The sequence below is a fragment of the Notechis scutatus genome, chromosome 8, assembly GCF_049901735.1.
Source record: "Notechis scutatus isolate UNSWTSFEM ecotype Mainland chromosome 8, rNotScu1.2, whole genome shotgun sequence".
Classification (NCBI taxonomy): domain Eukaryota; kingdom Metazoa; phylum Chordata; class Lepidosauria; order Squamata; family Elapidae; genus Notechis; species Notechis scutatus.
The window spans coordinates 1,244,246-1,269,533 of NC_142016.1; the positions used below are offsets into that span (position 1 = coordinate 1,244,246).

General features: G+C 46.2%; 1 protein-coding gene across 1 annotated transcript in view; it reads right to left on the reverse strand.

Annotated features, from left to right (window-relative positions):
* MACF1 (microtubule actin crosslinking factor 1) overlaps window positions 1-25,288 on the reverse strand; it is a 294,628-nt gene that overhangs the window by 211,995 nt on the left and 57,345 nt on the right. The window contains 2 exon segments of the mRNA XM_087970253.1: window positions 122-211; window positions 741-802. Coding sequence (XP_087826379.1) covers window positions 122-211; window positions 741-802 — 152 coding nt within the window.

Genomic DNA, 25,288 nt, shown 5'->3' on the forward strand with positions numbered 1-25,288 from the left:
TCAGAAATCACATTGGTTTCCATCTCCTGGTGTGAAGGTTTTGTTTCTGTTGGGGAGGCGGGTCTTAGCCTTAATTCAGACCTGGGAAAGTCGTTTCCCTTGCGGCATCTTGCAAACTCACCAACTTGACGCCTGAAAGGACCTCCAGCAGGGAGATGAGGTTGTGGCCATCTCGCAGATCCTCGTAGAGGTCATTGATGTGCTTGCGCACCTGTGAGGGCAGAGCAGAGAAACAACGCTGGGCGGCTGCTGAGGACTGCACAGAACAAGAAAGTGGGTAGAGCAAACTTTTTCAACCATGGGAGCCTTTCAGAGGGGCGGATTTCAGTTCCAAAAATTCTCCAGCCTTGCAAAGCTGGCTGGGAAATTCTGGGAGGTGAAGTCCACCCCTCTGAAAGCGGCCAAGGTTGAGAAATCCACGTGCAGAGAAATTCTCACTGGAGGAGGGAAATCTGCTAGGCAAGAACTGCAGACCAGCCAACTGATGACTAAGCATGCTGATCGATCTTCTTTTACCCAACCCTGTTTTGATTCAGATATTTTTTTCCTGCTGTTATAAGAGCTAGGAGCATGCACACTTTAACGAATTAACTCACAGCATTTAATAATCTTTTCCTGGATATGTATGAAAAGCATCCAGCGTGAGAATGCCAACCTTCTTCTGTGTCAGCTTTAAAAATGAAAGGGGGGGAAGTGGGGGGAGAGCAGATCTAGTAGAATCAGAGGCGTATGGGGCTTACCTTCATCAGGTGCTTATTCACCCATTTTGTGAAGGTCTTTTTCTGGACCCGGTCCCGTTCATCTGCAAAAGAAAAAAAAGAGAAAATGCAAACAAGTTAGCTTTTTGGTCACCTGAGAAAATAAACACAGCCATAAAAATAAAATAAACACAGCCTATTGTAGGTGGCAAGCAAAGCCTCTTTTAGGCCTTTAGTTTAGCCCTCCCCCCCCCCCCGCCCCGCACACACACGCACGCACACACACACACACACACACTCCAGCCCCCTGCCCCATTCCCAGAGAGCTGCAGGTTTGCAGGTTTCTGAATTAGAGGATCTGGGTCAGTTTTCTCCACAGAGATACTTTAACCTTTTTTGAAAATATGTATTTATTTTGACTAGATGGCTCTGCCTTCTCCGTTTCCCCGTATCAGGCAAGGTCATCTGGCCACTTCCATTTTTCAAAAAGTCACTTGCAGAGTCAGGGGGTGTCGAGTCCCCCTGAAGTGCTTCCCTGGGTGCAGAGGGGAGAATTCAACTTTCCTAGCATTGAGGTCTATGGGATTATAAACGAGTGCAACTTTCAAAAGGGTACAAACCAGATCAGAGAGTTTTCCAGAGAGTTCCTGTCTCAAGGATACAAATTTTATGTTTCTATAATACAAAAGTAGCAAACAAACAAACTGATCCATTAATGTTTCTTTAATCAAGGAGGCGACCTGCATGCCCCCAAACTGCGGTGTATATTTCAAGGTAGGAGATATATAAAAGCTATCAAGTAAACCCCACGGTTGTTGTTGTTGTTGTTTTTTAAAAAGGGAAGCCCCCCCCCCAGTAGAAAACAAAAGTTTATTTCTTTTCCTTCTCTTCTCAGGTTTGCTATGCAAAAATAATCAAGAGCTTTGAGACTTGTAAAGAAAATTTGTTAAGGACGCCTCTTCCCATTTGTCCAGGCAGGTTCCTATTCCTTCATTTAGTGAGCAGGAAACTTGCTGCCTTATTACCCCCTCCCCCCACCGTCTGTTTCTCCAGGAGGAAGCAGTCACCTGCACTGGACATCTGGCAGCTTTTAGATCATATTCATTGCAGCTGGCAGCTAATCAAGAGATTCCTCCTTTGCCTGGTCTCATAGTTTAGTAAACAATCTCTCAAAACATTTAGCTGCTTTGGTCGTTTTCACTGCTTCCTCCTGGCGAAGTCTCTTGGCAAATTCTGGTCAGCCTCCCCATTTATTCACTCCGCAAGCACCAGAACCACACAGAAGTTAACCGACAGCATCGCACATGAAAGCCTCCCACAGCAGGTTTCCATGAATGTCCTCTGAGAGAGCAGTACCTTCCCAATATATTCCATGAACCATCACGCCTTCAGATTCAATTAGGCAAATATATATGTGTGTGTCTTTATACTGCCAATCTTTGCTACTCATAGAGCCAGCATTAATGAAACAAGAGAAACAAGAGATAATAGAAATCTCACCCAAAGCCCACGTTCAAAGCTCAGCTTGCTCACTCTCCACCAGAGAATGTTTGGAAAGTTCTGGACTAGTATAATGGAAGCCCATCACTATAGTGTAGTGATAGGAAGACAATTGGCATAAGAAATAAGCGACATGGAAACAAGACGTAAAAATCATATTGGTCCATGACAACCTGCTTGCTAGAAGTGAAGAGGGAGCTTGCAATGAAGTACCAATCAATTCCTTATTATGGACATCCCTACACAAACCTTTTATTCCTCTGTCATCATTTAGACTGCAGACTCTCCTAAGCTTCATGGTCACTAAGGCCCTATTCCAAGAAAGGGCAGACATCTGGCTTGAAGCATCTACTCTGCTTCTGAGCAGAATCCTTGAGATTCAGCACGACTTGACGTGCCTGGTGTAAAAGGCCACTCCTGAGCCTCAAACTCCACTCACAGCAGCAGGATAATGCAGAGCTTCTGCAGAGCCATCAGCGATCCAAATCCATGGCTTCCCCTCACCTTTCCATCAAGTCCCATCATACACAAGTCCTTTTCTAGTTCTTCATTATTTTAAACATTCCACTTCAGGTATACTTTTCTTTGCGGGGCAGGGGGAGATCTCTGATCTCTGAGATCTCTTGGCCTTCAGCCTCCAAATATCAACTGAAAATCGTGTACAGTCTGTGCTCAAGGACGTTCCTTCTGTGAAGCCTTAGCAAAGCTTCTTTTCTCAGGCACTCTTTGCACTGATTTCCCAGCATCCACAGATTCAGCAGAGCTTCCACACCGTCTAGCCAAAAAAACCGCTTGCAACTGATGTTCAGGAATATTCCCATTGACATCTTGTTAAAAAAATTCTTCTCAGAATTATTTTCCATGATGAAAATATTTCTACCATATGTAAAGAAGTCCCAAAGCACTTCCTTTAGAGCCGCGGTGGTGCAGTGGTTAGAGTGCAGTACTGCAGGCAACTCTGCTGACTGCCAGCTGCCTGCAATTTGGCAGTTCAAATCTCCCCAGGCTCAAGGTTGACTCAACCTTCCATCCTTCCTTCCAAGGTGGGTAAAATGAGGACCCAAATTGTTGGGGGACAATATGCTGACTCTGTAAAACGCTTTGAGAGGGCTGTAAAGTACCCTGAAGCGGTATATAAGTCTAAGGGCTATTGCTATTACTATCACCTTAATTACAATGCCTCCCTCCCTGCCATTCCACTATTTTCAAGGTGGGGCCATTTTCAACTAATCTGTCTAATTTTAAAAGACCGTCCATCCCAATGGCACTAATGTTAAATGTTCCAGTGGGCAAATGGGACTGAAACACAGAAGAAAGTTTGGTAGCCTATCCGTCAAGGACTAAATAGCCAAGTGTTTTCAGCAGAACCAGAGATTCCATGCCCAAATGACCACATTTTGCCAGGTGGCAAGCTAGGTGTGGGGGGCCATAACGCACCGTCATTAGGTAATTCATGGAACATTTCCCTTTTCTGACAACAGTCTCCTCCCCCGAATCCTGCTCAATGAAGCTTTCATCTTGGCTTATCATATACTAGCTCTAATTGTTGTGTGACCCCATATACAAAACAAGGTCTACCCCTCCAGCAACTTCTCTCCAATCAAATGCTCTTCAAGGCCCCCTGATATTACTGCCTCACCAGCTGAGGGTAAGGCCTATGGCCATCTAACACACTTCGGGGTGTGAGACACAAACAGGCTAACATTTATTTTGCTTTAGCACTGGTGTATCTATTCTATTCTTAGTTAAATGTTTGAAGGAAGAAAGGAACAACGGGACCTCTGATTTGCCACTTGCTGCAGAACAATAGGGCCAGTGATGAGAGATGCTGGAGAATCTGGAGGAGGAGAAGCTCCCCATTTCTGACTCAGGACTCTTCTCAACTTAAGATGCCTTTAAAAAAACAACTGTCTCCTACACCATTACTAATAAGTGTGCAAAAAGCATGAACAATCAATAGAAGACACTGTTGCCATGCCTCAGGATGTACTTGCCCAACCCATGTGGTGCAAATAAAGCAGACTGAAGGAGCAAACCCTTTGGGTCTCAGGAAGAATGGCCATTTTAAGGAGGAAGGAGCAGCCGGGACTCCAAACTTCAGGTGTTGGAAAGAGCTGTCCCAACAGAGCTCTGTTCTTCCACTGACTGCCATGGAACCTCACCTGTGCCAGGCCCATAAACTGACCTGGTCAATGTGTCTGAGATGGAAAAGCTTCCTGATTGCAGTAAATTCCCAATCAGCTCGGCCTTCTTTCTGTATTGAATTCCTTCTACAGCAGGGATGTCAAACTCATGAAGTGACATTGTCATCACGTGACGTATCACAACTTGCTAAACTGGGGGTAGGCGTGGCCAGTGTGTGATGCATCCAGCCCACAGGCCACAAGTTTCACACCCCTGTTCTACAGGTACCCAAGATAAACTGCTCAAGGCAGCCAACTCACCTTGTAACAGTAAAACCCAACTAGTTTGTCCTCCCAGGGTGTTACTTGACGATTGTAAATGTAAAAGGCTCCTTCCAGCCTCAGAGACCTTCCATAAGCACCCAGTCTGACCTTCCAACAACATTCAAAGAGGCGAAATCATCTAGGGCAAAATGATGGATTGGGCCATCCAGAACTCGAAAGATAAAATGAGACCAACAAGAACACTAGTTCAAACAAAATGAACTCAACTCAACAGCTCACAGCCTTCAATAAACATGGTTTGGATTGGATTCAAACTTGCGCCACTTCTCACCCGCTTCCCCCCAAGAAAGGCACAAGGCATACGAACCAATGCAACACATCTGGCAGACCAGGTGGGCGTTCAGCTCCCTCTCTGTTCTGTGAACGTGCCACATGGTCCTCTGGGGTTCCAGCTGCATTAAGCCTTCCGGGTGTAACTGAGACCTTCCATCTTCCTGTTTCTCTTGCAAGACTTCTTTGGCGTGATCTGCCAGCCCCTTGCCACCCGCTTCCTCCCCACAGCTCCTCCCCCCACTTCCTACTTCCCCATCGGCCATGAAAGGGAGTGCATGGGCTGGTCTTTCCAGAGAGCAGGCTGCCTCTCTGGAGCTGCTCCTTCAGAGGTTGGGAGAAAAGTGCTCCTTCCTTTAACAGGCTGGGGTTTACTGGAGAATGCAAGGCAGCCAAGTCCCTCAGCTCTTTTGAGCTTGGCAGATTAAGGCACCACCAGCAGGATTAAATGCCAAGTACGGTCAATTCAGACGTGTCCAGGAGATTGGCCAACATCCTGCTTCCCTCCGCCATTAGGATAGCTTTGTTTAGCCAGGGAAGCCTTTGGAGGAGATACCCCTGCTCTTCCCAGCCCGCTTCCACACCCTGGCAGAGGCTCGCAAGAATAAAAATCTAGGGTAAAAGCATTCAGTCTGGAAGCCTTGGCTGAACTTTCTGGTTCAGGGGTGGGGGTGGGAGCGCAAAGAAATCCTGCTTTCCAGAGGGTGAGCGGTGGGACACAATCCAGGGTGCCCTGCCACACTCACAGCTGCTCAGGAGCCCGAGCAGGAGGGCGTTTGCCAGGGTTCCAGCTGCACCTTCTAAAGAATCCACCGGCTCCCAGAGTCCCCCGAGATGGGCGGCATCTTCATGGACGGTCGGTGGCTATTCTGATCCGCTTCCCAGGACAGGCCAGTGCATTGTCTCCCCCTCCAGACTCACTGGCCGGCTTTGCTGTCAACTGAAAGGCATCAACACAATAAGACCCTGAGGGGAAAACAAGAGTCCGTTCTCTCCTTGGGCATCTCTGCTGGTCCGGCAGCCTTTTCGCCAGTCACAAAGGCATCCCGTTGAGCAGGCCGAGGACCCGGAGCCTGGTGCTGCGAGGAGCGAATTCTGAGAGCAGCCCCGTTTTGAAAAATGACCGTTTGGAATGTCCAGGGCAGAGATAAGGGAGGCTGTTTGTCCTTCTTGTTTCTTTTTCTTCCTCTTCCTCTGCGGCTATTTAGGACAGCCGTTGGTTCTCCTTTAACCAGGCAACGCTGCTTTGCTCAGAAGTCATGTGGGGTTCACAGGGGCAGGAAGCTCTGGGTTTTCCCCACAAATGCCCCCCAAACCAACCTCGGGAAGTGGAGCTACCTCCAGGGCATCTGCCATCCCCACTTTTCTTCCTCCTGGCCAGTTCTTGGATTCCAGAGATAAGCCCGTCTCCCACCCCCACCCAGTGTCACCATGAGCTAATAATAAGCCCCTCGCTCCTTCTCACCAGCACGGAGAGGCTGAGGCTCGCCAGCTTATCTCCGGCTGGTTAATCTTTGTCCAGAGAGCCCTTCTGATTAAGCAACCTGTTGCCATCCTCTGCTTAACTCTTTGCAGCTGCCACCATCTCCCCTCGCCCCTCCAACAGGAACCAGCTGGTGCACAGCAATCCGGACTGAGACCAGCCCTCCCAGAACCACGGAGCCACCATGGCTGTGACACGGGTCAGAACAAGGGCCCGGCCCCGAGACTGGTCAGCCACATCATCACCACCGGGGGCCAAGGAGATCAACACCTGAGGGCGCCCCCGTCCAAGGCTTCTTTTTCTGCAGCAGCCGCAAGGGGCAACAACCACCCTAGCAGGGGCTCCTACTCCCAGTTCAAAGGGTGGCGTTCCAGGGTCCCACTGGCCCCAGCAAGGAGTCTTGCAAAGCCTAAAGGAGGCCTCCTCCTTCCAGATCAGTTCCGATCAACTGAGCTTCCTCCACTTGGGCAAGCAGAAGAAGCCTTCCTGGCTTCCCTTGCAGATTCCAAGGCCAAGCAGAGACTCTGCCCCTGAGCCCCAGGCAGGATGGGATTAATTAATCTGGGATTAGTTAATTCAGAAGAGCAGCATCACTCACAGTTCTGTAAACATTGGGAGAAGAGAGCCTTCATCATCAACGGCAGCAAAGCTCGGGCATCTAATGGCATCTTTTCTGACTCTTATAACACGTTGTATTGTGAGGCCTACTCTTTGAAAGCCGATGCCTTTTAATAACATTTGTTAATTGGAAAAAGTGCTGCTCAATTCTTGATCTTTTGTTACAATTCTGTAATTGCTCATGTTCCCATTGAAACTATGTTGACTGTGCTGAAACCGTAGATCAAAAATGGTCAACTTTTTAAGCATGCAGCAGCCTGATCAAAGCATCAGTCAAACTGATTCGGAAGTCTTGAAATCAAAGTTTCTTAGAAGCCAAACGAATCTTATCCTGAACTATCTCCAAGCTCAGCACATGACTCTTGGAGGAGTAATAACAGGGTGCAGGTGAATATGGGTCATTTCTTCAGAATAAGAAAACCTGGGTGGGGGACGGCAAAAGGAACCTCATTTTCCCACTGGGAACTCTAATTTATTATCCCAGTGGGAGTTTATACAGGGGCTTTTCCTTCCCTGGAGGGAGAGCAGCAGTGATTGGCTAGAGGCCTATTCTGGAGTTTGGGTTCTTTGCAGGTTTTCCTTCCTAGGAACAAGGAAGACTAACAGATTAACAGAGTTGGAAGGGACCCTATAGGTCAGTGGCCCCCAACCTTTTTTGTGCCACGGCCCGGTACCGGCATCACAAAAAGATCTGCGGCCCGGTACCGGCATCAGCACGCATGGCAAGGCGAGCCGAGCGACCAGCCAGCCAGCCGTCCCCCGCTTCTCCCCGCCACCTTCAACTTTTCCTTTGTACCTTTGTCGATGGGCTTCGGGACGGCTTCGGGACGGTCGCTCGGCTCGCCTTGCTATGCGTGCTGAAAGAATCCTTGCGCCTTAGTTTTGTTCAAAGCCGCCACCCCCACTTCGATGAAACTAAGGCGCGAGGATTCCTTCAGGACCCAAATGCCGCTTTCCAACCGGAAAAGCTCACCGGAAGCACTTTCTCATCAAAACAAGATGGCGGCGCCCAGCAAACCGGCGGCCCAGTAGAAAATGTTCCACGGACCGGTACCGGTCTGGGGCCCGGTGGTTGGGGACCCCTGCTGTAGGTCATCTAGTCCACCCCCTCCCCCCCCCCAAAGCAAGAGAGCCTACACCATTTCTGACAAATGGCAGTCCAGTCTCTTCTTGAAGACAAAATATTGGAGGGAACCTGTCTGAGGGAGGGGGGCTTCCTCAGAAAATGATGGGCCATTCCGCCTTGGCCCGTTGTCTCTCCTCGCCCATCTTCTGTCTCTCCTCTAACATTCTTTCCACGCCTTTTGGGCAGCCTGAACCAAAAACAACAACTATAGCATCCTTAAAAGCATAATTCCGGCATCCGGCACCCATCCTACTACAATTTTGCAATTTTCTTATTGAAGAATCTTTTATGAAGGGGGGGGGGGAGCGGGATGCTAGTTTCATGGCAATAACCAAAAGGCCACAGGAGGAAGGCAAATGACCCCCCTCAATTTGTGTTAAGACTGTTTACATACAAACATGCAGATGAATAAACACACACACAAAATCCCACCTACAGTTCTAAAAAATTGTTTGGGTCCTTTCTATCTGGCATGTCAATTTCTCAACAATAAAGAACACTCAAATAAACTAAAAGACAAAAAGGACAAGTATAAAAAATAAAGCAGACAGCCAGCAAACAGCCTAAATCTGCAAAAATGAAGTCGGGAAAGCTAAGGCTCAGAATAAATTTTCAATAAATGCCAAAAATAACAAAAAAGAAGTTAATTTCAACATGTAAACCCCAAGGAAAAAAAAAGTCAAGGAAACAATGGAAGAAGATAGCAAGGAAGTGGTGGGCAGCAGGGAGAAAACGTCACTGTCTAATTCTCTGCATCTACCGGTATCTTTACGCAAAAGGGGAAAAAAACAGTTCAACCCACCAAAAGCAGTAAGTACCATAGAAGATTGCAAGTCAAAAGGGGCAAAAAATTGATAAGTGAACACCCACCTATCCACTACAGACAAATTCAAATCATCAAGACTGGATGGTTACATCTCAAGGTTTTGAAGGCTATGATCTCTGAATGAAATTTTTCTAAGATCCTGGAGCACCAGGGAACTACTAGAGGATTACAAAAGAGCCGATGTGGTTCTCCCGTCTGAGAACTAGAAGAACTCAGGAGACACGTCCTCACAGTGAGGACAATCAGCCAGTGGAACGCCCTGCCTCCAGAAATTGTGGGAGGCTTTCCACCAGTGGAGGCTTTTAAGAAGAGATTTGTCCGGAGGGGAGGGATGTGTGGATAAGAAGACTTCCAGGGTCCCTTCCAACCTTATATTGTGTATATTCTGCATAAAATTGTCAGCACGGTTGTTTAAGCTCTGACGGAAATCATCTCTCATAACGAGGTCACAATTCCTGAAACTTTCATTCATTCCCTCACACTTGGAGATGTCAAAAGCTGGTAAAAAGAAGGCTGCTATTTTGGAATTGTGATTTGGGCTTAGAGGAGAATTGGCCCGCCTCCAGTTTGCCTGAGGTGAAGCTGGCTCTTCTCCACATCAGAGCTGGAACTAAATCTCGTGGCTTGTGCACACCCTCCCTTAATCCCCAGGCAAATACGCCTCCATCACAATGAACTTCCGGGGCACTGCCGGGCTCCTCTCGACGTCTAAGAACTGTTTCCCCCTCTCCCCCACCCAGAGGAGAAGGAAAGCCCCGTCCACAAAGAGGTTGCACAAGCATCCCTGTCCCAGAGCTCATCTCTGCCTGCCTAGCCCTGCCACTCTGGCACATCTGAACAAAGAAAACTCAAGAGAGAGAGGTAAAAAACAAATGTCAGCTGGCTCAGCAAAAAAGTTCCCAAATCTACAAGGAGGCACCAAATGAGGAAAATGAACCAAACCGGATGAAGATCCTATAAACTGGAAATGGCCTTTTTACACTTTTGCAATAACCAAGTTGCCATCCGTTCAAATGATTTATTGTTAGAAATGGGACATTTTGTGTGCAACAAAGCAGCAGCAAATCATTTCCCACCCAGAATTAGAGTTTTAAACTGCGCAGCTTTCTAGTCTCTAAGAGGTTGCTTTCAGGGAAAGTTTCTTTATGTGCAGCTTCCTGATCTCATCCATGAATTTTACAAGCCCCAAGTGATGCTTCCCATTTCTGATGTCATCCTGTTCTCTCATGACATCTTCTGGCTTTTTGGGAGGGGGGAGCTGAAAACAAGGAAAATAGATGGGTCAACTATGCAAGGAATCGAAAGTGCTACACTCGTAGCCTGGAAGTTCCCTGGGACCTTCCATGGAAGTTCTCCCATTATTTGGGACTTTTAATACATAGCGCCCATTCAACCACCAAAACCCAAATACGCAAATCATCCATTGCCAATTGCTTTGCACAGCTGAGCCACCCAGTCTGCGTGGAGCAGATTCGCCCCTTGCAGCCCCTGCCTGCCTGCCCCACCTTGTGCAAAAGGCAGGTTTTAGGGCCAGGTCACAAAGCTTTCTGTCTTCCATCTTTATTGCAGGTCAGCTCCTCAGCTTCACCCTCTTTTGTTCCTCCTCCTGGAGCATCTGCCAGGCCTTGGGGCTTAATTCTCACTGTCTGACAACACTCAGAGTGTTGTGAGTTGCAACATCCCAGAGTGACCATCCAGGTGCCTCTGGGAAAACCAGAGGTACAGCAGGAAAAGAGGTAGAAGTACAGGTAGACTACTTAGTGGTACACTGCTCATGGGTGTGGCAACAAGTCTACTGAGATTAAGCTTCCTATCCACTGACAGGTGCCCCTCTTCCTCCTCCCTTTCTTCTTCTAATCCTCATTTAAAGCTGTCTAACTGAGGCTTCTGCTTGCAATCAAGATGAGCGTCTTCTGCAAATAAACGTGCTATCGTTTATGCAAACTACAAGAGAACTGACTACTCCAGGTCCTTCCTTCCTTCTCTATTAAGTAACAATAATATTTTCCTGCTGGGCCTGGATAGAGATGCACCCCAAGCTCGAATGAAGGAGCTCCCCGGCTGCCCTTACGGCATCAGAGGTCAGGAAAAAACAACATTTCCTAGGGTTTCCTGGGCACATCCTTGACCACCGAGGGAGGTTCAGCAACCAGCCTATGCAGAACGAAGGAGGCTGTTCCCTTGCATCACTGATCCAGGAAGCCAACTGGGCTGCCTTAAACAAGATCGGGAGCAGGACTGCCCTCCCGGCCCTTTCCCACACGCACAAAGAATGGTACCTTCCTGGCTCCGGCTCCGGCTCCTGGTCCAGTACAAGATCCCAGCGATCCCAAAGAGGTGGCTCAGGACAAGCACGGTGGGGGACAGGAAAACACCATCCCAAAGGGACATTTGCCTTCCCATCTCCCCCCCTCCGGCAGCTCTGCCGTGAAGGCTCCGAGTTTCAAATTCCTTTCTCTTGAGCCACAAGCACTTGGACGCAGCAGCACCAGAACAGGGCGGGCACAGCGCAGAGTTTGCAGAGAGGGAGAGACTGAGCCAGCGCTGCTTTTGAGACGGTTTACAACAGAAAGTGGTTCTTTTGTCACCCATCCAGGGGAAATGGAAGGGGAAAGGAGGAAGGGATGTTGTGCTTCTAAGCTTGCACTCCTAAAGATTTTGGGATTCCTGCTCTCCATGCGCTCCTTGGAAAGAGAAGCAACTGTTCACACATCCTCCCTGGAATAGTTGCAGAGGGGAAACACCAAGCAAATGTGGCCTAAATAGGAGCCCCAGCCCCACAGGAGAAAAACGTGGTTTCTAATAATCTCCACGTGTAAAAGGGGAGAGGGGAAGGGACTGACCCCCACAGCCCCGGCAGCCTTAGAAGCAGGAACTGGGGAGTTTTACAATGTCATTACTCCCAATTGAATCACCTCATTCAGCCCAAGAGAAAATGAAGAACCACAATGGAGAAGCCTGGCTCGGGCATTAAAAAATAAAAATTGGGAAAAGAATGCGGAATGTTCTGTCACGCAGAACAATAAAAATGGCTCTAGATAAGCCTCCTTAAGGACATTGGAAGCAAATTCACAGAACACATTTAAAAAGTGGGAGAGAATAAAGAAGCCAAAAGATGAGTTGGGAATGAAGATTCCCAGATTTATCTCTGAATAAATGTTTGGTGGGGCCACCCTCAAGAAGGTGCAGTTCACAGCCCACCCAAAGGGAACCCAAAGGGGGTCTCCAGCCCTGGGCTGAGGGGGCTCCTGCATGATGGGAGTAGGTACAGAGGAAGGTCTACCTGTCCATGAAGCAGAGTGTGATGACCCAAAGGGGCGTGGCACAAAGGCAACACAGTCACATAAGTAAGAAGAAGTGTTCCTTTAATACCTCCAACTTTGCCCCCCATGTCCAGGTTACCTTCCGCTGGAGAAAAAACTCTCCCAAGAACAGTCTTTAAGTGGAGGAAATTCAGTCCGAAAACAAAGTACATACAAACTGAAAATAAAAATCCACACAAACCACGCTGCAGTAATTAGCTTGACAGGGCAGGAGAAGGAATTACAGACTTGAAGGCCCAGCAAAACACACAACAGTTGGGAAGACGCCAGGAACCCAGATAAGATACTCACCTCTAATGATCTAAGTGCTCGAGCCCACTGTAACTACATAGCCAAGAAGGCATTAAGAGTTGTTAACCTAATCCTACATAGCTTTTTCTCTGGTAATATTACTCTACTAACTGGAGCATACAAAACATTTGCTCGACCAATACTCGAATACAGCTCATCAGTCTAGAACCCACATTACATATCTGATATTTTCACAGTTGAGAAAGTCCAGAAATATTTCACAAGAAAAGTTCTCCACTCCTCTACTTGTTGCAGAATACCTTTATGCCACCAGACTCAAAATTCTAGACCTAGAAAATCTAGAACTATGCCGCCTTCTGTCCAATCTAAGTATAGTATATAAAATCATACATTGCAATGTCCTACCTGTCAATGAATACTTCAGCTTCAACCATAACAACACAAGAGCAAGCAATAGATACAAACTCAGGGTTAATCGCACCAAACTTGATTGCAGGAAATATGACTTCAGCACGAGTGGTCAATGTCTGGAATACTCTACCTGACTCTGTGGTTTCTTCCCCAAACCCCAAAAACTTTAACCTTTGACTGTCTACTATTGACCTCACCCCTTTTTCCTAAGAGGTCTGTGGGGCGTGCATAAAGCGCACCAATGTGCCTACCGTCCCTCTCCTATTGTTTCTTTTATTTTTTTATTTTTCTTATATGTATCCATGTATTCATAACTATGTTTTTACTTATACCTATTATCTTGTAAGCAATTGTCAAAAATAAATAAATAAAATAAAAATAAATAAAAATAAAGCCTCAATGATACCAGATAATTCACAATTTGCTCCCAACAACTTGCTGTATGCAGCTTCCCTTTTTAAACACTTTGTTCCCAGCTGCAGCTAATGAAGGGAATCAGGGCCCTTTCCTCCCCCGTAAGTCATGCAACTCACATTGCTCCCTTCTCCATTCCTCCCTGCGTGCCCTAGGATGAAGGGTTTTCCTCTGACCTCTCTCTCCCTTGTTCTACCTCTTCCCTGCTCTGCCCAGCTGGACTTTGCACTTCCCTGGTTTCTTCCACACCTAACGGAGCTACACTCCCACTCCCTGTCAGCCGCTCGGGCCCTCCCTCCGAATCAGACTCTGACAGGGACATGACATAGAGGGAAAGGATGCACTGCCTACCCTTGGCACTTCCAGAAGTGCCTGATGCCTTCCACGACTCACTCACAGATCCTTGTAAAAGGCACAATCCTAATCAATGAAATTAATCTAATTTCCCTGGAAGCATCTTAACTTGTCCCAGCTTCTTAAATGCAGAAACAGGATCATTAACCAACAAATTATCACTCAAGGATGGGGAGCCTGCCACTTTTGTTCAGAGGGCTACGGTTGCCATCGCTGGGCAATCACATCTTGGCAGATCCTTGCCAGGAAGCCAAGGGAAGACAACGGGTCCTTGTTCCTGGCCATCTTCCTTTAGATACAACCAGACACTGGGATGAACCTTTATATTTTAAAGGACCTTTTCACTGATATATAAAGAGGAACTGAAAATGTCACTGGAATAACAGTATTATTACTAAAACAACAAGAACCCTTGTCTCCCCTACTTTGCTGGTGGAAAAGAACTACTTAGATACAATTTCTCCCTTTTGAGTAAAATGAAATGCCCTTAAGACAAGACTGCTGCAGTTTTTGCTTTTAATCCAAGCAATACCCCTGGCATGTCTTGGTTCTTGGGGGCGAAGGGGGGAGAGAGGGGAGGAGGGGGGGAGAGAGCCATAATTTCCACTGTCTGCAATCCTTAAACTTGAAGATGTAGGCTACCAAATGGCCCCCTCCCATCCCTTCACTCGAGGACAATCCCAGCCAGGACTCCTTACGCAGACGTGGCTTCTTCAAAATCACCTCAGTTCCAGCACAGCCCTTAGGCAGGCTCCGGCACAGCTTCCTCCTGGATCTCCCAGCAGATGGGCCAGACCTGCCAACTCCTGTCCTACCCTCTGTGAGCAACTGCACACCCTCTTGTTGGAGAATCACCCCTGCCTGTGGCAACGCAAATGCCAGCGTAATGTGGGAAGGGCAAGCTCAGGGCAGAATCGGTGGAAACTCCAATCCAATCTGCCTCCTGCTAAAAGGGAGCCCCAGCAGCAAAACGGGGGCTGTCCTTGTCTCAGAGATTGTCAACCCACACAGGGGATCGTGGAGTAGCTTGACCCTCTGCAACTGCTGGAGGTCTCATCACCACCCTATGAGAGACCAGTGGCTGCAGCTCAGAATTAAGGTGTACGTAGGCTCAAGAGGTGGGGAGTGGAGCCCCCTCCCTTTTCCCCTCTGAAAATAACAGTCCCATGTTCTCATGCTCAGAGGTTTCCCTCAGGGGTCCAGAGAAAGGTCCCAACTGTGGATTTTGTTCAATATTATTATGGTGGTGTTGCAAATTAGGCTTTCCCCACGCAGAAGTGCGCCTTGTTTGCCAGATCCACCCTGACCAGGGGAATGAGCCTCGGACAGACATTCAGCAAGTGCAGCTTTCCCAGTGGGTCTAAGACAGGGGGGCTCACACTCCATTTTATCGAGGGCCGCATCAGTCTTGCATTTGACCTCGGGGGGTGTGGCTGGCGTGGGCGTGGCCAGCTCGACATCACTTGTGTCAGGGGCACCTGTGGTGGCCCAAGCGCTCTGCCAGCAAGAACGGGCCCCGAGCTCTGTTTTCGGCCGCAATGGCCTTCTGCAACCCTCTGCCAGCGAAAACGGAGCTGGGGGGGGGGGGCACACATGGCCCTTCCTCCCAGCCTCTGTTTCTGCTGGCAGAGGCACTGCAGGCCAGTCCTTGTGGGCCAGATCTAAGCACCCTGCAGGCCAGGCCAGATCTGGGCCCGGGCCTGGAGAGTTTGACACCCCTGGTCTAGGACAAGTGGCCATGGCCAGCTCTGCCAAGGGACAACTTGCAGCGGAAGAAGTGTTACACTAATACCAAAGAAATGGGTGAAATAGAATCCTTAAAGAAAGGATGCCAGAAGAGGGACAAAATGAAATGCGAATGACAAACATTAAAATACTTTTTTATTTTTTTAAAAAAAATAATTAAAATGTATTATTGAATTGTCCCGCAGGAAGATGGCCCATGATGAGTTGCCTCATTCTGTCCCCAATTACTTGCAAAGATGTCTGAAGTAGTTCATGTTTCTATGCCTTTCTGCCCTCTTCTCCTAAACTCAGCTTATTTGAAGCAGAACTCGAGCAAACCTTCCACAAACTAATCTCGGGAGGGTTTTCCCTCCAACACCTGCAGTTTTCTCTACTGCCAGTTCTCCAGAACATGGATCACTATCACTCATGCAGGGGAGGATGACAAAAATAGCCTGTGCCTGAAAGCGATCTTGGTAAAATCCTGGGGAACTCCAAAACTTGGGTTGCCAGAAAAACTTGGGTTTTTTCCCCCTACATATATATTTTACTTTTGCAGAAAGAATTCCTTTTGCCAACCAAACTGCTTGGTTCTTCACTCACAACTGTCTCTGCTGCTTCTGATAAAGTAAAATCTCTCATTTCTGGGATGACTAACCACCGGCAGGACGGATCCTCCTGCCATGAGGCTGGCCAGGGACTCTTACTTCCCCTCAGAAACAACCTGGGCACTTTTATATCTGGGTGTGGTGGGGGGGGGGGTGGTAGCTCTTGTCTGCTACAGCCTTTCTCAGCCTGGCTGAAGGATTCTGGGAGTTGAAGTCCATCCATCTTGAAGTGGCTGAGGTTGAAAAACATGCTTGCTGAAGCTCAACATGTTGAGCTTCAGCAAGTACTTGGCATAAAATGAACCTCGTCATTTCATGTGCTGAGGGTTTAGACTCTGCCCTGAAGTAACTGGCTCCTGGGGGGACGGACACCCCCCCCCCCTCCAAGGCCTCAGGATTGCTCCTTCATTCTCCTGTGCGACCTTCCTACGCAGGGGTCTCAAACCATCCCTCCGCATACTCAGAACCAGAGGGGGTGTTTTCGAAAGCAGCAAAGGAAGCAGGAGGTTGTGAGTGTAGGAATGTCACGCAGCTCTTCCCCCAGTGGAAAAAAGACAAACCAAGTTTTCTTCCCTACAACCTGGCTTACAAAAATGAATAGGTGTGATCTCACACACACGCACGCACACACACACGCACGCACGCAGCCCCTTCTGTTTCTTGAAAGGGATGGTCACTACAAACCTGCCTTTCGGCCACGTTCTCCCACCCCCTCCCTGCCATCCTCCCTGCAGATTCTTGCAAGCGGCTCCTCTCAAGCTGAGTCACCTTCTGGCTCAGACCAGGGAGTGGGTGTGTTTCAGGCGGGTCAGCCTGCTTCCTGGGCATTTGGGGCAGTGAGAAAAGTGCCAGCTTCTCAATTTCCTACGACTGAATCAGAGAACCACAGAGAAGCTCGGAAGGAGAAAGCTCACCCCAGGCAAGGGCCTTGCTTTCTCCTTCTCTTAGTCTGCGTTGTTCCTCCTCCCCAACTCAGCCACAGCAGGCAAACAATGCCATTTTGCCTCTGTCTCCAGCCACAAAGGCACAATGTGGCTTTTGGCAAACTTGGACACAGTCGCAGCAGTTTCAACAGAAGCTGCGCTGCCAACTCTCTGGGACAGGTCTAAACACTGGAGGGCACTGTTATCCACTCTTGCTTGAACTGCAAAGTAAGAACAACAGTTATACAGGATCAGGGCAAGGGGAGGGGGGGTGTCTGCCAGTCTCAATTCCTCTGGAATTCCCAAAATGCGGGGCAGGGGGTCAACTGATCAGTTTGTCCCACTGTTTACCCCCAACATTTAAGACCCGGAGATATGTCACCTTCCCAGCCACACAGCTCTTTGGGGTGCTGCCTTGCCCTTCCACCCATCTACCCACCCTTGGCAGCAATGCAGGGGAGACTTTCTCGGCCCTTTGCCAACTCCCCACGCACACATCCTTGGGGCATCACTTTAAACTCCCTTTCCTTCCGTTAGAATCAGTAACTCTCCCCAACATTTTTTTTTCCACCAACAGGTCTTACTCTGGATATTCTTCCAAGGTTTTATGGAAGGATTTTTAGGATCTACAACTTGCAAAATGTTAATGTAGTCTTGTAACCCAAAGGTGTCTTATTCATATTACATTCATATACAACAGTGTGTGTATGTGTGTGTGTGTGTGTGTTTGTGTGTGTATGCATTTATTTCATAAACTCCTTGGTTTTCTAGCTGGATCTTGTCTTTGGGGTTTCTTAGGATGTTGGCTATTTTTGGTCAGTGCTGAAGGCTGTCCTGTTATAATATATTATGAAATACCATGCAACAATTGCCCAGCCACATACATTGGACAAAGCAACAGGAGAATAAATGCACGTATCGCAGAACACAAGAACGCAGTCAGAAAAGAAGAAAATACTTCCCCCTTTTCCAGCACCTCAAAGCCACAGGACATGAAATTAATTTTGAGGGAACCAAATTAATCTCCAATACTGAACACTTCAACAAGAGAATAATCAGGGAAGCCATCAAAATAGAGAAAACACCCCCATAACATGAATAAACAGGACGATGCCTCCCACCTACCAGACATCTGGAAACTAGCCCTTACCAACAAACAAGTCCCAGCCATGAAAACCAACACCGGGCCCAAAACAACACATGACACCACCACCAGACTGTCAATTATTTGGAAGCCTGCACTCACAAACAAAAAAATCTCCACACCACAAGCCAGGCAAACACCTGGGCACAAACAGATCCCCCCTGATACCTCCAGCTCAAACACACCCCAACTAGGCACCCAGATGAAACCTAGCTTCCTAACAAATGATAGCCGTCCATTTACTCGGAGCCAAGCTGCACTAAAAGCCTCCAATACAGGAACACAATGTTGCCAGCCAGCCAAGACAAAAAAAGCCACAAAACAGACAGAAGATATTAGAAACACAAATCAAGCAGAACACAGCAAACTCCAAGACCAATAAACACAGACCAAGACTCCCAACCAATCAGGATGAAGAAAAGAACATTCTGGCACAGCAGTAGGCTAGCCCCAAATTTAAAACTGAAACAACTGTAAAAGTCTGACTCACAGACGAACACAATACAGAAGCCTGATGATGGCAGATGAGATTCTGCCGAAACGTTGCTACAACTTTAAAAGCACAACTATAATGACGTGGGAAAATACCCGAACAAAGCTGAATACCATTAGGGTTGGTCTACTCACAGTTGAATTTGGCTTAATAGCTGCCACACTAGCAAGATCAGTGCTAGACTAGATGATACAATGAGGATCATAAGTGGTTGCATGAAATCTACTCCTTTGCTGGCTCCCCATCACCAGCTCTACGAAGGCAGGAAGCCTTAGTGAAGGAGTACAACAAAATTATGAGGAACCTACTTCTCCCTGTGCACACTGATCTTCCTCATCTATCAATTGGCAGGCTTAAATCCAGAAAGCCCTCTCTGGCACTTGCTCAACAACTGTCTAACAACTTTGACATCAACACCCAGTGGAAAGCCAAATGGGTTGCTGAACACCCAGATACAGGCAGCTACCTAGATGACCCTACACAAAAGGTGCCAGGTTTTGACCTTCCTCTCCAGCATTGATCAACTCTGAAATAGGATCTGCACCCAACATGGTGTCTGCCAGGACTCCTTGTTTAAGTGGGGTGTCAACGTTCCAGCAAAACCAGATCCCAATCAGCAACTCTGAGATAGCCATTTTCTCAAAGTTCCCTTTTATTAGAGTAGTTATACTGGCACATCTGGGAAAACCCAAATCTGAGTGTTCTGGGTTTTCCCTCACTAAATCAAAATCCAAAATCCAACCCCTGCACCCATCAGTCCATCACATGGTCCAATCACCACCTGCCCCAACAAGAGACATCCCTTCAACCACTCTTCCTTCAGGTGCAGAAATAACATGACCTTGACCGAATTGAAGAATGCTATTATGTCTAAATACTAATACTCTAAAAATCTCCCCTCCTAATTTCCCAAGCCTAGGAATGTGGCAGTATGGAAGCTTCTGGTGTTAATATGGCTTCCAAAGCTGACATGGGGTCAGCTTTGGAAGCCATATTGTGACCGTGGTGCTCCTCGACAAAATATCCATCACATTGTGTCCAAACGTCCGTCAAGAGCTTACACCAGTCCAATGTCTGATTTTTTTTCAACATAGCTACCCTGTCCTTTAATGGCTGGGTGGACTGGACGTTAACATTTGAACCACTATAAGTCCATGTATTTGCCATACGCTAAATAAACAAGCAAACAAACAAATAGTCTTAGGCCCAGTATTCTTCAACATGTTCATAAATGACTTAGATGAGGGAATAGAAGAGGAACTCATCAAATTTGCAGATGATACGGAGCTTGGCAGGAATAGCCAATATCCCAGAAGAAAAACTCAGGATCAAAAAAGATCTTGACAGAATGGGCCCTATCCAACAACATGAAATTTAATGTGGAGGAAAGCAAGGTTTTACACTTAGGCAAGGAAAATCAAAAGTACAGGTATAGATTGGGTGAAACCTAACTCAATAACAGCAACTGTGAGAGGGACCTTGGAGTCTAAGTGGACAATCACTTAAATATGAGCCAGCAGTGTGCTGCAGCAGCAGCCACCACCAAAAAAAGCCAATGCAATCCTAAGTTGTATTAACAGAGGGATAGATCACGTGAGGTACTACTATCACTTTACAAAGCCTTAGTAAGACCACACCTGGAATACTGCATCCAATGTTGAGACTTTGGAAAGACTGCAGAGAAGAGCAACCAAGAAAATTAGGGGCCTAGAGGCTAAAACACACAAAGGATGGTTACAGGAATAGAGTATGTCTAGTTTAATGAAAAGAAGAGATTTTTCAGATTTCACAAAGAAGAGGGGGTGAACCTATTTTCCAAAGCACCAGAAGGCAGGACAAGAAGCAATGGATGGAAACTAGCCACAGAGAGAAGCAGCCAACAGTAAGAACAATCAACCAGTTGAACGGCTTCCCCACTGTAAGTTGTGGGTGTACCATCACTGGAGGCTTTTAAGAGGAGACTGGACAGACTGAATGGTATAGGTTCTCCTATGTGAGCAGGGAGTTGGACTAGAAGACCTCCAAGGTCTTTTCCAACTTCGTTATTCTGTTATTACAAAAGAGGGGATTGACTTGCCCAACACCTGGGTTCTGCTTCCCTCCTTCTCTCTGATACCTGAACTGAATGGGCAGCAACTGCCATTTCCCTCCCAAGGTTGCTTCTCCCTGTGATTGCCCCCCCCCCCCAAGCTTTTCTTAATGCAACTCAAAACTCAGAAAGCAAATGCTGATTTGCCTAATTAACTCAATTCTTCCTGATACAAGAATTTGGGTCACCTTGAAATCAAAGTGGTGGTTTTTTTCTGCCAGAATGAAAAGGTAGACACATAATCCTCTGGGACAGGAAACAGCCTGGTCCGCTCCTTGCAAACTTCAATCCACCCAGCAACGTCTGCAGAATCATGTTTCTCTGCTCATAAAGAGAGTCTCGCTGCAAGACCAGAGTTGAACTGTCATTACCTACATAATGTCAGAAACTGAAGTGACCCGTCTGAGCTGGTGTTGTGGCAAGGAAAAATCTCCCAGTGACCAATGTCATACACTATATAGTCCAAAAAGACAAGTGTCTAGAGTTCTGGACCTTGGACTTTCTTATTCAATCTGCCTTTGGATAATGGATTTCCTGTCTGGCCACTCTCAGAGGGTCAGGTTGGGTAATCATACCTCTTCAGCCCTTATTCTTAACACTGGTACACCACAGGGCTGCGTGTTGAGTCTCTTACTCTATACTCTTTATGTGAATGACTGCATTCCCACTCACGCTAGTAATACTACTGCTAAATTTGCAGATGATACAACAGTGGTGGGACTCATCTCCGAGGGGGATGAGTCTGCCTACCGAGATGAGGTGGACCAATGGTTGCTTTCGTGGTGTGGAGACAATAACTTGGTCCTTAACACCAATAAGACCAAGGAGCTTATAGTGGACTATAGAAGGAATAGATCAGACATCCAGCCCTTGCTTATCAGTGGAGCGTGGCCAGTTTAAAGTTTCTGGGTGTTATCACAAAAGAGGACCTGACCTGGGGGGATCACATTGTAGCCCTGGTCAAAAGGGCCCAGCAGAGATTATACTACCTGAGACTTCTCAGAAAACAACTGAATGAAAAACTGCTGGTGATCTTTTCTATAATCTTTTTTCTATAATCTATTTTTTCCCATCACCAAAACCAAATATCATAATTTCATTTTGTTTGTTTTGTGCAAAAAGTCCAGAAAGGGTTTCCAATCAGCTTTAGATGTAATTAAAGTTCTTTTAAGTTTTAAGAAGACTTTAACTTAATTTTTTTAAAAATAAAGTTTTAATTAAGCTTAAGTTCTTGATCAGAGCCTTTCCTCTGATCAAAGCTGCCATCTTGACATGCTGCATCATTTTCGTCCTCCACTTTTGCATTGTAGGCCAGGCCAAATTTTTCTACTGTTGCGTATATGAAAGTCTCACTGCAGTTGTGCATAAAAGCAAAGTTCCAGTTGATTATTTCCCAACTTTTTCAACTCAATCAATCCCAAAAGAAACACCTCCGGATTCAGATCTACAGTAAATTGATCTTTAAAATCTTCTGAATCAATGTAGCCATTTGGATCCATTTTTTAAGCTTTTTTACATGTTTACCAAGCTTGATAAAAAATCCCCCTCTTGTTCACATTTCCAACATAAATCAGAATTACCTTTATACATTTTCAACAATTTTTCCTTCAAATACCAATAAGGCATCATTTAATTTAAAAAATCTTTAATGATGTAACAATACTGTAAATTTTAGATCTTTAATCCACATATTTTCCCATTGTTCCATTTGTACATTTCCGTTGTTTTTCTTCTGTTTCAAATTTCAACATTTCAGTTTCTTCATTTGTACATAGTTGTTTCAAACTCAGCATTACAGTGTTCAATATGCAACCATAAATTAGCTATTTGTGTTTAGTTATAATTTCTCTTCTATAATGTGTTTCTTGTGGTGAAAGCCACAAATATATTTTCAGACACAACCTCAGTTTATATCTATTCCATATTCATATTGGAATTCAATATGAATGCGAACACAAGCAATAGAACATAACCATACAGATTTTAAAAGAGCTGATTTTAACGAACTCAGAGAGAGCTTGGGAAAGACTCCTTGGATGAGAATCCTAAAGGGGAAAACAACTCAAGAAGCTTGGGAAACCCTGACAAATATGATAATAAAAGCTCAGTTCAGCACAATACCACTAAAAAAGAAAAAAACAAGAAATCCAAGAAGAAACCAGCATGGTTGCACAAAGATCTCTCTAACAAATTGAAAGAGAAAAAGGACAAGTTCAAAAAAACAGAAAAAGGGGACACTAAGGCAGAATATCAGCAGATAACCCGAATCTGCAAAGATGAAGTCAGGAAAGCAAAGGCTCAGAATGAACAATGACTTGCAACAAAAGTGAAAGATAATTTAAAAAGTTGAAAGAAACATTGAAATAACAAGAAAAAAGCCAAGGAAACAGCTAGTCCACTAAAGAGAAAAGATGGCAAAGAAGTAACAGGCAATAGGGAGAAAGCAGAGCTGCTTAACTCATTCTTTGCATCAGTCTTCACGCAAAAAGAAACTATAGCCCAACCTTCCAAAAACATAACTGTAAAAGATAGGACTAGAAATAAAAATTTAAATAAGCAAGAAAATGGTAAGAGAACACCTGTCTGATATTGATGAATATAAATCACCGAGACCTGATGGATTACATCCCAGAGTTCCAAGGAAGCTGACAGACGTTATCTCAGAACCATTGTACCATATCTTTCAAAAATCCTGGAGTACCAGGAAACTACCTGAGGATTGGAAAAGAGCTGATGTAGTTTCCATCTTCAAAAAAGAAAGAAAAACAGACCCAGGAAACTACAGACCAATCAGCCTAGCATCAATACCTGGGAAGATACTGGAAAAGATAATCAAAACTAGATATGTGAACATCTAGAAACAAATATTTATAATTTTATTTCAATCTTTGACAAAGTGATTAAATTAGTAGGCCAGCAAAATGCTGTGGACATAGTATAATTAGACTTTAGCAAGGCATTCGACAAAGTAGACCACAACCTACTTCTTGGTAAGCTAGAAAAATGTGGGAAAGGCCCAGTACTCTTCAACATCTTCATAAATGATTTAGATGAGAGAATAGAAGGGGAATTGACCAAATTTGCAGATGATATTAAGCTGGCAGGAATAGACAACACCCTAGATCAGGGGAATCAAGGAACAATGGATGGAAACTGATCAAGGAGAGATTCAACCTGGAAATAAGGAGGAATTTCCTGACAGAACAATTAACCAGTGAAACTGCTTTTGCCTTCAGAAATTGTGGGAGCTTCATCACTGGAGGCTTTCAAGAAGAGACAGGACAGCCACTTGTCAGAATGATATAGGATCTCCGACTTGAGCAGGACTAGAAGACCTATAATGTCCCTTCCAACTCTATAACTCTTTATTATTCTGCAACCTATATGTTGCTTTTCCCAGTCACCAGATAATATAACAGAATAACAAAGGATCCTACAATTAATAAAGGACAGGATATTCCAAATAAAAGAATATGCATAAATTGTTCCAGGTTCTTTGATTTTATGCAGCTTTTTCCCTTTTATTTTTGAATTTAAACATCGTTTGCCAGATCTGCTTTTCTTCCTACCGGTATCTCCCCTGTATTTTGGGCACTTCTTCACAGTGATCACTAGATGGCACCACAGAACTGCCAAATGGCAACCAGAGGCTTAAGCTGAGGCAACCACAAGCTGAGGCTTCAGGACAGGGAGGAGAGTGGGACCAGCAGGCAAGTGGTGCAGGCTGACTGGAAGCAGAGCAGCACAAGGGGAGGAGGTCTAAGGCAGGCAGTGGGCTTGCTCAAATGCAGAGCCTGGGAAAGGAAGACCGGTAAGGGCTCAACATAGCTACATGGAGCTTTGAGAAGAACCCTTTCCAACTCGACACTGGCCAGATGCACTGGAAATTCCAAGATGCCCAACCAACGGGGCCAAAGATGGATAGCAGTGAAATTCTGGAGTGCAGCAAACCACAGGCGCCTGCTGTAAAACAAAAGACAACTTCTCCACTTTAGCTCTCTCTTTCTCAACCTTGGCAACTCTTGAGATGCGTGGACTTGAAGAATTCTGGGAGTTGGTCCACACATCTCAGAGATGCTAAGATTGCAAGTCATGGTGACCTATTGAGAATCCTTCCCAAACCAGCAGGGGAGGCCAATCAACTCCCAACCTCTTCTGGAGAACAAGGTGCATCTCATCCTAGCAAAACTTTCTGCTGCATTGGGGGAAGCATGTAGTCTGTCCTGGGTTTCTTTTCAAAATGAGAAGAGCCACCCCCGAAGAAGATAAAAAGCCTGCTGAATCAGACCAGTGGCCCTTGGCCTCCCGCCATGGGCAGAACCTGGGCACTTAAAATTACCTGGGTGCTCATAAGCAGAACCCCTTCACTACACTCTTCCTCTGTTGCCTCTGCGAGCATCCATGTTGCAGAACAGGCTGCCTCTGCCATGTCTCCACAAAGCTCCCTTAGACAGAAATCCTCCAAGGGTTCTGGTGTTCATCCTGAGGCAAAGGAGAGATTCTGGAACTGAACACTGGCAAAACAAAGCCATTCCACTGCAATATTTCTGTCACTTTGTAAAA